Source organism: Macrobrachium rosenbergii, chromosome 21 (assembly GCF_040412425.1).
Source record: "Macrobrachium rosenbergii isolate ZJJX-2024 chromosome 21, ASM4041242v1, whole genome shotgun sequence".
Lineage (NCBI taxonomy): Eukaryota > Metazoa > Arthropoda > Malacostraca > Decapoda > Palaemonidae > Macrobrachium > Macrobrachium rosenbergii.
Genome location: NC_089761.1, coordinates 12,218,666 through 12,231,808, shown reverse-complemented (window position 1 = coordinate 12,231,808; position 13,143 = coordinate 12,218,666). Strand labels below are relative to the sequence as shown.

Below are 13,143 nucleotides of genomic sequence, written 5' to 3'. Positions count from 1 at the left end.
CTCCATTGAAGAGTCTTGCATTTTTTTCCTCTCGACATGACGAGGTACAGGTGGAGGAGGGAGATGTGCGCCCTTACTGCAGATGGGCCACCCTTCGGCGGTCCTCTGCACCCTCCAGTTTCCCTCGGGTAGGTGCACTCCAATATATGACCGCAGTGTGGTACTTGCAGTCACACTCCCCGAACCTGCAAAGTGCTACCTTGCAGGTGCGACAGACCTACCGGGTGTCTCTTCTTCTGCCATTCATATGGCACACTCGGCACCGTTTCTGCTTACGCCCTTCTAGGAGCTCCAGTGTGTGATCCCCTGCCTGCAGCCGACACACAGGGTCCACTACCCGACGGGACATTGGAATGTGAGGGAGGGTGGCAGCAGGGGCGGCAGCATCATTAAGGGCGGGGCAGCAGGGGCGGCATCAGCAGGGGCAGCATCATCAAGGGCGGCGGCAGGAGCAGGACGACTGAGGTTGGCCCTCCTAGCGACATCTGCCCTATCTTCTCGGGGCAGATCTGGAGCTCGGGGCCGGGGGCCTGTGTTGGAAGGCCACTCCTCAGGATTAAAGTTTATGAGGGCATTCCCGGCCACCTCGAGAAACTGGATGTGGGACAACCTCCGGGTGTCCGAATTGTACCCACAGTAGAGGATGCAGGCATTCTGGAGGGCCAACTGAAGGCGGTATTTGAGGAGCCACTGTGTCCACCTCTTGGTTCTCCTGGCAAAGGGATAATACTGGATGAGTTGATCAAAGAGATCAACTCCTCCCATGTGTCTTTTGTAGTGCCAAATGACGGTAGGCCGCTGGACACGAAACTCCTCATACGTAACTCGGCCCTGCCGACGTGTCTTCTTCCGCTGAACGACCTCTTCTTGGATGGCCTCATGACTCGTCAGTAATCATGGGCAGAAGTCGGACCCCTTCCAGCAGATGAACTAAGACATCTCCCTTCCACCGCCACTCTGTCTCTCCTCTTGCCAGATGTTGCGGCTGGCTAGCTTAACCTCTTGAGGACATTGGGGCCTCACGCACCAACTGAAGGGTACCACTGATGTGCACACTTGCTTCATATAGTTCCTGGGCCAGGGATACCAAGTTTATAATAATTATCCATAAACAGGTGGTATCCCTGGTTACGGAAACGATTCACAAGACCGAAGACAGTGTCAAAATTTAAGGAGAAGACCCTGGAATACACAGAGAAGTCCACGACGTATCCAGTGTTGGATTCCGTAATAAAAAATAACTTCACACCATATTTCTTTGGCTTCTTGGGTTGTACACTTTTATACTTAGACGCCCTTTGTATGGCATCATCCTCATCCAAAGAAAGGTTCTTGGAAGAAACCACAAGAAACTGGCACCGTTCACGAATGTAGTCCAACACTGGGCGGACTAAGATGAGGCGGTCGAGGTTATTCCGGGGTATGGCCCTTTGGTTGAAGGCGTTGAAATACCTGTCCAACGCCAGGAAACTATCACAGGGTATAATGCCGGGCACAGTGGGCGTATTTTAAAAAAATTCCGCCTCCAATATTGCCTGACATCGGCAGCAGGCATCATTCAAAGAAAATGTGGAGCCCCAAAAAATGCGCATGTCCGTGAGGTTGCAGCCCGCCAGCGATGAACGACAATGTAGTCTGCAGTTCACAGAAGAGCGTAATCCGTAAATCCGTCTCTATTCATGGGTATTCCAGCAATTCCATGAGCGTCAGGAAGAGCTGAATGAACCCCAGTGCAGTGAGAGGCACAGGGACGGTCAGTCCAGGTGCTGCCATGAATGATTGCATGTTAGGTGGGAATGGGATACTCCAACCACCCCTCATCACTTTCGGACAAACGGCCTTCGCCTATGCTGCCGCGACATTGCGACCTTCTACGGGCCCATGCGTGGGCACGACTTCACACTCCCACCCTCCCCACTGGCCCATCTCCCTCACTTTCACCATCACTTTCTGTCTCGTCCCCACCAGCCACAATCGGTGCCTCCTCCTCCTCCTCACTCTCTCCCTCATACGCACTGAAACCACTGAACTCCAGTTCACTTTCCTGCTGTGGCTCCCATATGGACATTGGGGGCAAATACTCGTCATCACTGACATCGGGCGTGATGTCCTCGTCACTAGATGACCAACTGCTCTCGATCGAGCTCCAACAAGTACTCATCAATGTCCTTTTCTTGGAGGCCTCCCAAATGCTTACGAATGCCCCTCAGGACACCCCGATGCTTCCTAGGGGTCGTAAAAGGCACAGGATGTGGTCCTTGGTCCCTTTCGCGCACAACACGGCGTTTAAAAGCTGGGTCACCTTGGGTGCTTGGTCCCTCTCCAGCATCCAGATCTAAAACTCGCCTCACATGCTCACTACCGACAGGCAATGTGCGCCTTTCACGGTCCTGACGACGTTGGGACATCTCTGCAAACGTTCTGTTGCGTCACAAATACGCTAACACTCGCTAAAGTTCTGCAAAACACGAATGTGTCGAGAAATCGCTCTCCGACGATGTGCCGCTGATGCTTTGTAGTGCGAGGAGAAATAAATTCATGCATGCGCGGCTGGGTAACGCTTGTAAACAAAACAGCAGCGTGATCTGTGAACTCCCAGCATCCCTCAAGGCGCGTGATTTAAAATCTGTAGCAAACTAGGCCTATAATTATTTTTCCGCGAATATTTAAAAAAACTTTTTGTAGTCGACGTACCGTACGTCCACTCGGCACCCGACAGACAATTTTAGTCAACGTACGATACGTCCAGTCGGCGTTTAAGGGTTATAAAGAGGTTGAGAATACTTCTAGAAATAGATTGGTTGGAAGGGGAGAGAGAGAGAAATTCTCTTCCAACTATTTTTATATCAACCATTTATTTTCTTTTTTTAAGGATAATGTATTAAGCTAACTTTTAAGTGAAATTACAGTAACTTTGATTTCATATAAAAGTTAGCTTAATAATTTGGGAGCATGTATTTAGTGTTTAAACTTTAGAAATAAGCTTTTATTAGCATTTTTAGTGACCATGCCAAACTTACTCAAAAATTCGCTTTGCGCGAGGGGTTCTGGAACCTAATCTTGCGTAAGTTTGATTATGACTGTGCATTATGTATGTAGAAAATATATATATATATATATATATATATATATATATATATATATATATATATATATATATATATATATATATATATATATATACATATATATATATATATATATGGATATATATATATATATATGTACACATTATTTACATATATATATATATATATATATATATATATATATATATATATATATATATATACATCATATATATAAATATAAATATTATATATATATATTATAAATAATATTTTTATATATGATAGATTTTAGTTGATATATTAAAATATAGTGTGACAGATTTGAAATTATTAAAATATCGCTGGTTCGATACATATATAACTTTCTTAAACAATATCTTATCAACTACCTTATATATATATATATATATTTATAGAATATATATATATATATATCTCTATATATATATATATATATATATATATATCCAATATATATATATATATATATATATATATATATATATATATATATATATATATATATATATATATATATATAAGAACATATAAATATATATATATATATATATATATATATATATATATATATATATATATTATATATATAGCATATATATATATTATGCATATATAGTAGCACACATATATAATATATATATATATATATATATATATATATATATATATATATATATATATATATATATATATATATATATATATATATATATATATATATATATATATGAAAAGTAAAATGCCTTGTAAAATAAAGTTAACAATTAGTTGGTTATTATAATGTGTACCATCGGTGAACAAAGGATAAAACAAGATGAAAGACATTTGACATGCATTGCCACTTGAGCCACTGGTGGCTTATTTGGCATTAAGAGGAACAAAAATGTACATAAATCGTCTTATAAGCCATGTGTATCATGGATTTTACACTCTTACCCTTCTACTCTACCAAATAACCGACCAGCGTCATCCCTAATTGCTGTCAGCAACAAGCTGGGAAGGAGAGGGCTGTGAAGCCACGGCACTAGAAGAAGAATGTCAAATTGCTGTATGGCGGTTAACGTGTTAAAAACAGAATTTTGAAATAAGCAGCCCAGTAGCAGAGACATACCTGCAAGTACGTGTGTCTTGGAACTGTCTAAGCATGAAGTTGTTCCTTTTGATGGACTACCGTACTGCATGTGTTATTCTATCTAAAGAGAGTATGCAGCACATGCTCCTTAATGGTTAGGGTGTGGAGACCCAACTCCAGAACCATTCACACTAACTCAAGACAGGCAGCTGAGAAGTACTTTATGGACTGGGCCATCGCAACTCCCAACACCTTTCACCATTTTTTAAAACCCTGCTGGCAAGGCTAGAAATTTGGGGAATTTGAAGGGGAAGATAATACTGTATTGGTGTCTTAGAGGGGGGAAGGGTGGTAGTCTTTCCAAGACTAGTGTTTTCCTCAGAGGCCTGAAGTATCCAGGACTCTGTTCCCTGGTCTTTTACTTTGCCAAAGACAAACAATCCTATTACTGTGGCAGCTGAAATAATGGGACAGTTACATATTAGCCTTCCCTACCCATTCTTTTCCCATTTCTTCTTACCTAGCTTCAGCTGGAGGAAGAACAAAGGGATGGGAAAGTTTTCCAGTATGGGTAGAGTGAGGGGGCAATGTGCAGAGCCATCCCAGTGTGAACTCAAGGGCACAGAGAGGAGTAGGGAGAGAGCATTCCTTTTGTCGTGAGTGCCATGTACTAAGGTGACAGCTCTGCCAGAGGCACAGTGATCATGCGATGGTGATCTGGCACCTCTACTCATCTGCAGTGGGAAAGAGCATGGAAGATAAGTCCTCCTGGACTTCTTATGAGTCTGGGGACGAGGAGCAGGATAAAGACAAGCTCAAGATGACAACAACAATGATGAGGAACAAGGAGAAAAGGAAGAATTTTTCTTCCTTTTTCCCCTTGTAAACCTTGCCTTTCTTTCAAACCAGTGGGCTAGTCTGGAACAGGAGATGTCAAAACCTATCCCAGGAAGTCACCTACTGTAAGAACTATTGAAAAACTGTTGGATTCCCCAACCTTGCAGTTGACAAAGAAACTACAAAGGCTGGAGATAACAGCAGGAGCAGCAGCTGTTAGAAGGCTTTTCCTTATTTTCCATCAGGTTGTGGAGGGATGCAGCCAAAGATGGACTACCTGGATTATTTGTGGATACTTGTATGATGATAACTGCCTAGAGTCACGATTCTGCATTCCTTGCTGAGATGGTATGAAAGGGTTGGTTAAATTTTTTGGTGTAATGAAAAGAGCTGGAGGGGTCTGTATAGTATCAGTGGTGAGTATTGCCCTCCCAAGAAACCAGTGAATGCCGTCTGTCCTTCTTACCAAACTTCTTCCGCTGGGTATAGGACTAGGTTGCGCATAGGTCATAGGGAAAAGATAGAATACAATCTGTATCCCTACAAAATGAGCAATACTTGTGGGCCTACCAATAAGGGGGACGAAGTGATCACATAGCTGTCCAAGTCCCCTGCACTGGTGTTGCTCTTGTTTTTTCTCCACAATGAAACAAGACTAAAGTTACACAGTATACTATCAAAAAGCACAGGGTGCAAAAAGTCATTGCAATTGCAAAGAAACAAGGGTTGCAGATTACTCATCCAGTCTAACAAATGCACAGCAAGATTGGGAAATGTGACTTCTGTGTCTTGACTGCTGAAGGAAAAGTGGCTAAGTACTGGTAGGTGAGCAAGAGATGTTCCACCACTTGTGTCCCCTTAACCACCAGTTATCCACCTATATTTACAGTTACCACTGAACATACTCATATCATAAAAGACAATGGTTTTGTAAGACTGTAGGAGCAAACTACATTAATGGAGTGCCCTTTTCCCTTTGCAGTAGTTTTTGTATTCTAGTAGGTATGAAAGATTGGTGAGCTGAGGCATCACAGTTTGCCTGGTCATATGCATGGCAGACCTCTCGGTCACGAAGAGTAAAGGTTGGTGGGATAAACACTTGAAAATGGGGTTTCAGTGAAAAATTTCTACAAAATTTTCATGTCTACTATAAAAATGCGGAGCTTTAGCACAATCGTAAGCTCTTAATTAGTACCAAAAAATGTCACATAATCGATAGGTGGTAAATTTGCTCACTAAGTCAGCTCTTCAGTGTAGGTTAATATCAATTATAGTAGTATTGTCACATTACCAACGTCTACTGGATTTATCAGCAATTTCTGGGGATTACCAGTTCATATGAAGACCACCAACATGCTGCTGATTGTTGTTTAAATTATTAATAATTTAAACACCACCGAGTAAACATTTTCAACTCTTAGTTGGTCTGAAGTTGTCATCTTCAATTGTTATACAGTGTTAGAGCTTGTTTAATGTATTACAACTTCAAAATTTAATTGGATGAACTGAGAATTATAGTAGTATTGTCACAGCACTATGTCTGTTGGATTTCTTAGCAATTCCAGGGGATTACCAGTTTGTATGAAAAGACTACCAAAATGCTGCCGCTTGTTTAAATGAGTAATAATTTAACCATGCCACCAAGTTAACATTTTCAACACTCATTTGGCCTCGAGTTGCCATCTTTAATTTATACAGTATTAGAGCTTATGTATTGCAACTTCAAAATTTATTTGGATGAACTTAGAATAAGGAATCAGACATTTTTTTATTTTGATATTTTGGTTGAAGTCTGTTAGGCATAAAATGTTATTAAAACTACCACAAGGATGAAGAGGGAAAAACGTAACAGCCACATGTAGTTGTGAATTTAGTTTGATACTACCAGGTATGAAACCTACTTTGTCCAAGGGTTTGTAATTAATTTGTTTCCCTGAAATCAGTAGCTAAGGTTGGTAGACAAGGGTTCATTGTTGTGGGAAGAATAAGTATAATTTAAGTTTTGCAAGCTGCTCCGTATTCTTGCAGTGTTTCAGCAACCTAATTTTTTTTTACTGTATTTCAGAATGCTGCCACTAATTCTGGGTCCAAGCAGGTCATGATTCTCTGCAATATGCCTCAACCATTCTTTGCTGACATTCAGAAATTGCTTTTGAATTGAATATTTATGGAATGTTCTGCTCTTGCTGCTTTCATATGGAAATAAAATTTTGAAAGGTACTTGAATTTTTCTTAATAGCCGTTTTTAGGTGAATGAATTAACTTTGTGCTGGAAGTATCCAGGTTTCCACTTGAAAATCTTGCTTTATGGAAAAGAGCAATTAGAATGAGATTCCACCTCTAGAGATTAGTAATCTTTATAAATACCTAACTTGGAAAAAAAAACCAGTTATGTCTTACCAACCTGCTGCAACCCTACTTTTAATCATCCTCTTGCCAGTAAGTTGAAGATTACAGCTAGAAATAGTGGTCCTACCAATTTAGTAAACTGTTACTAGATTGGTTAGTTATTCAGCCTATATGCTGTAGACCTAGCATTGTTGATTTGTGCCAATGAAGAAAAATGTTATTCCTAATATTTTATGCAATGTTACCTTTAACATGCATTAAATTTATTCAGCTGGCATTACCACATGTTTGGATATACTGAATGGCTTTTTTAATTTCTTCCATGGCAAACAATGGTGCTAATCTTTGGTTGCAAGGGTGACTTGCACAATGTGTGCAAATTGGACCTGAGACAGATCACTTGCCATTACAAATTTTATATAAAACATTTACTAGTGAAACCAAATCTGCATAAGAAAAATTTTCAGTTTCCCAGAAGGTTAATAAAACAAGCATTTTAAAATTTCAATTACTATGAGCACCATGGTAAATAATACAGTATGAAACTAGCCAATATTTATCTAACTGTACACAATACAATGAAATATGTAGAAAAACATGTATAAATTAGATGAAAAACTTATATTAATTTACATCACCAATCTGAATTACAAGATCAGAACATTAAATACAGGTATAAGTAAACAAACTAAAATATTTTTCTGACATCACTTTATACCTGACACTCATTCTAATTAATAACTTTTCACACACACTATTCAAGATTATTCTGGTCAAAATATAAAACAAAACTCATTTATTTTAATGTTATCACCAATGGATATGACTTCAAAACTTCAGAGGCCTAGTATTAAAAAACAACCTACTGTTTAAAACGTCTCCTTTCTTTCTCCCATGACATGATTGCTAGGGGTCTACTATACATTTCTGTCAAATACATGGCATTTTCATGCAAAATGGATTTTACGAAAGTTGATATATATACAAATGCATGAATTAAAGCTACCTTTCAAAAGTAGAAGTATGAAAGTATGAATTTCATCCATCAAAATGGATTTAGTGCTCACTTTCAATATACTGTACATCTACACACATTCAAAATGAGCTGATACATAACCAGGAATTAAATACAATAAATAACAATCTTCTTGTAACAGTTATAAAGCAAAGTACCACAAAACAAGGCATCAGTACTTTTAGCAAAGAAAATATAAAAGTATGATACTATAATGTACATTTATTAATCATGAAGAAAGCTCGTAAAAAGCAAAAGAAAGTTGAAGTAAAATACTACCAAAAATATAAAGTGTTTTGGTGTAGAAAGTTTGATGCATCTATTTAAATCCAAAATTTTTTCATTTTTACAGTAATTGTTTGTTCAGAATAATATAAATAAAGGCACAGTTTTTTTTACTATGGGGAGTAAAATTCCTAGCACAATGTAATAAAATATCTTAATGGTTAAAACAGTCTTCTACTTAACTTCTTCCAGTATTTACACTTCAATGATGACTCCAAATTTCATTACTCAAGTCAAATTAAAACTGTAAGTTTATGCCTAAAATATATAAAAATTGACACAAATTGTATTTATTCACTTTTAACAGTTTTCAACAGCTGCTCCAGTAATTCACAAGGTTTAGGTACTGTATAGCTAAATTATTAAAATATTAGTGTAACATGAATTTATTACATTTGATCCTGGAAGTACCGGGTAATGTGTGATGAACGTAACGGGTTCAGAGTAGATGAATGTGTAAAAGAAATTTGAGTTCTATGGTTTAGTAAGTTTATGTTTACAAGTTACAAATGAAGACATTCTTTTGCTGAATATCCTGCATAGCTGATCAGTCCTTGAAGCACCTTTACATATTAACAAAACCTCAGAAAAACTTTAAACACCAGTTTCCCGTCTAAGTGGCGAGAGCTGAAGGCCTTTACGTAACATTACTGCTTCAAGATCTCGATCTTCCTCCATGTACCTGAAAATAGGTAGTTCAATAATTATAGTGAAAGTTCTAGGATAACAGCATGGTTATAAATTCCTGTTGTAATGTATGACTATTTTAATAAAGCTCAACAACTACATTATAAGATGTCACAATATGTTCTGTATTGCATTCCTACCAAAATAATCATAATATAAAAACATCTGCAGATTACACAATTTACTATTCAGCAAATATCACAATTGTATGAAGAGATGATCAACAATCAAAGCGCCTGAGGAAATTTCATTTAACCCAAGTAGCTCAAGGAATGGTACATAAACCTATAGCTGTAACACATCCAGTTAAACCAAATGTTTATGTTCTTACACTAGCTCATTTCCAGCTTTATAAGTGAACACTCCTGAACCAGCAATTTGATGTTACTGGTCTCACGTTCTGGTTTATCAATTTGATCTCCTTTTGGCATGGAGCTCTAGTGAGTACTCAAACATAAGTTTGGATATTATTCTGATCTTTTGACATGGAGCAGGGGTGAGTTCTTAAACACAAGTGCAAAGTGTCAAAATTCTACATGATATTAGATGAGTTTTAGTATACCACAAGATATTCCATCTGTCCAGTAAATTCCTATTTGCACTGTTAAAATGTGAAAAATAAGTTCAACCATCTTGATATCAATGCTGGTCATGAAGTTTGTTGAGAAAATGTCATATAAACAAAAAAATATTGTTTAGTCACTTAAATTAGCTTAATAAATTACTTGACTGGAACCTTAATTTTTCTCTTTCTTTGCCATTTCTCCTCATTCACTTGCACTCAACATCAACTGACAATAAAACAGTAGCAATGACAGGCCAAGTAAAGATTTCTAATAGTCTTCAAAAGGATACTCTATCCTTCCTGCCTGTCTTCCCCCTACTCTCATCACATTCTTTATTCTTCAATACACTGAACACTAACTATAACAGAAAGCAGTGATAACTGCACCCCTACCAGAGAGCAACTTGAGAAGACAACTCAACTTTGGCCAAACAGGAGCAGGCTAGAAAGGCTGAACTGATTGAATAATGAAGCAAAATTCCAATCCTATCCAAAAGACTTGCAAAATTTGTCCAAAAAGAGTCATTTCAAGGCCTATGTTATTTAGCTTTTAGCTTATATTTCAGCACCTACCAAGCTTGAGTTGAGGGCATCTACACAGAATAGCTCTACTACATTAACCAGCCATTCCATGTTCCTAGTATTTACCACTAAACTGTTGACATATGTACATAAATCCTTACTAAAGACTATCAGAGAAATTTATACCACTTCAGTAATTCAGTCCACTTGGAAAACCATGAAATATACTATTGGATTTCATTAATGCTATTTGCAGAGAAATGTTACACTTTGAAAACAGAACACAACAGATTTATAAAATACACAACTGAATTGTTTTGTGTGTTCTATTAAACATAGGAAGATGTTCATTAAACATGAAATTTCCAAACATCATCTAATAAGTCCATCAAAGGTTTTATTAGCAAAATATTATGTATCTCTTCATCTGACACTGTTCTAATCTCTGGACCACTGACTCAAAACTTACCATTTAAAAACTGCCAAAGATAAAAACTTTAAGAAAAAACTTAAATTTAATTGGTACTTAACTGGAATAATAATTATTATGCATTAACTTGTTAGATACTTTACTTCTGGGTTAAACCACTTTTGCTTATGGCAAAATTCTTTTCTCCTCTCACCGAAACTTATGAATTCATTGGATTTAGTATAAATTTTTACAGTAATGTGATAATGCTTCCTACAATTGTGACATGAAATACTACTTCCCACTTACATAACAAAGAGCCATATAAACTATTCATCATAAATTAAAAATTAGACATGCAATCAGTGTTCATTATCTTCAGTACATTCATGTGCCAACTTAAATGAAATCCCAGTAGCTCCAGCCCACTTAGCTTACATAGCAGACCCCCATGCACACTGCTATAGTAATAATTGTCATACACTGTATTTATGTAAATTTAGTAGAAACAAACATGCATTTATGTTTTTACAAAATCTAAACAATTCACCATAATACCCACAGTAGCTTTCTCCCAGTGTGGTTCCAAATGAACTTGTGTTCAACATGCTCTTGAAATTTGTAAAAGGGAAATAAAGGATCCCTTCAACAGAATATTTTGTAAAGTGATACGTTCTACAACACACCCAGTACAAAGAAATAAAAATAATAAAAAAGGTCTAAATTCACCTCAGTGACTACTAGATACTAAAAACATGTTTAGTTCTAACTGGACAAAAATTTCAGTAAATTAAAGCTTTAATAATTTTATACTTATAAACTACCAAAACCATGTTCATTTATCAATAACAAGAAAGACTCATTAGAAATTCCTTGAACCTGCTTTGACATCATTCCTAGTCTACATTATTTTATTTCTCTAGAACAAGATATTATCCAACACTGCATTATTACAGTCAGTGGTTTGACTAATGTAAGTGTTAATAACAAAATCATTTTAACTAGACAATAAAACATAATCATTACACACATTGCATTATCCATCTGAAACTTAGTAGTAATTGAAATAGATGGGAATACTTTATGGTGAATAAATTTTGCATTGCAAGTCTACTTGTGGTAAGTCTTATGTTGTAGTGCTCCTAAAAAAATCATAATAAAAATTCATTACCACTACTGCTTTCATATTAGCTTTTTACTTAAAGGCATTGGACTTACGTCCTCTCCATTCTTCTGTTGTCTTACAAGTCTACTACTAACAAATCTCCTATTTTAATGACAAACTGTTTCTTATTCCTCCTCATCACGTCCCACAAAACATACATGTAGTCACGACACTTTTGTTAACTTTTCAATTTAACTCAAGAAAACTGAATAATATACATGAGTACTCTACTAATAACACTTGCGCATTGTTGCTCTTCAAGTCTGCAACAGCTTTGGAATATACATGTTAACACTAAAATGCCACTTAAAAACCTTACATTCACTTAGCAATTCTCTATAGGAATGTAATTATCATTCCTTGGCAAATGAATGGCGTTTCACTTCATACTTGTGCTTACCAATAAACAGATCCACACCAGGAAAAAGTAATTATGGCCTGCCTTTATACTTACAAGAAACTCTATGTAAACCATTTTGAGTCTTACAACACAAACGATATACATCTCTTTGCCTGATGTCTATCAAATACTGTACTTCCCTATTAGATAAAAAGCACAGAGCTGGAAACACACTGTGAAATTCCAGGACCCACAGACAGAGGAAAGACACATTGTATGCAACCTTAACTCAAAGTTCTGACTTCATTACTTCTCATTACTAACAGGAATCAGGTCTGACTGTATGAAAAGGTGAATTATAGCAATAACAGACTTCCCTTTATGCTTTTATCCTAAGAAAAAATTTATGTATAATTTTTTATATAAATATCTAAAGCCATACATCATCTTTATCAATTCCCTTCATTAAAAATATATCAAAATCTCAATAATAAATGGTATTATTCGATGTGCTGAGAAAAGAGAACTAACTGCATGCATTCACTTTAATTTTATACCTCACTTTTTTCCTTAACTCCAACTCAGGCAAAGGCAACATAACATACTAATTAGCAATAATCTGCTACAGCTATTCTATCTACAATTGCTAACTTGAAAACTTTAATGCCATCATTTTCTCACTTGTTTAAATGATTCAGAACAGAATTTAAAGAAAAACCATACAACTTTCTTCCAATTTCCTGTGAAATTTTCAGCACAAGAAATTCAGTTCATATGTAATATACTTTACTGTACATGGCTACAG

General features: G+C 36.7%; 1 protein-coding gene and 1 long non-coding RNA gene across 28 annotated transcripts in view; one reads left to right on the top strand and one right to left on the bottom strand.

The window, feature by feature from the left end:
- The window catches only part of LOC136849676 (uncharacterized), a 34,622-nt gene extending 27,401 nt beyond the window's left edge, over nt 1–7,221 (top strand). Inside the window, exon 2 of the long non-coding RNA XR_010856378.1 lies at nt 7,067–7,221. This is a non-coding gene — a long non-coding RNA (uncharacterized lncRNA). The remainder of the gene's footprint in view (nt 1–7,066) is intronic.
- Nucleotides 7,222–7,844: 623 nt separating this feature from the next.
- The window catches only part of Mical (Molecule interacting with CasL), a 388,129-nt gene continuing 382,830 nt past the window's right edge, over nt 7,845–13,143 (bottom strand). For all 27 annotated transcript variants that reach the window (XR_010856366.1, XR_010856376.1, XR_010856355.1 and 24 more), the window contains one exon: nt 7,845–9,332. Coding sequence is in view for 5 of the 27 variants with exons in the window: in XM_067123006.1 (XP_066979107.1) it covers nt 9,245–9,332 (88 nt within the window). In the remaining 22 variants the exon portion in view is untranslated. The remainder of the gene's footprint in view (nt 9,333–13,143) is intronic.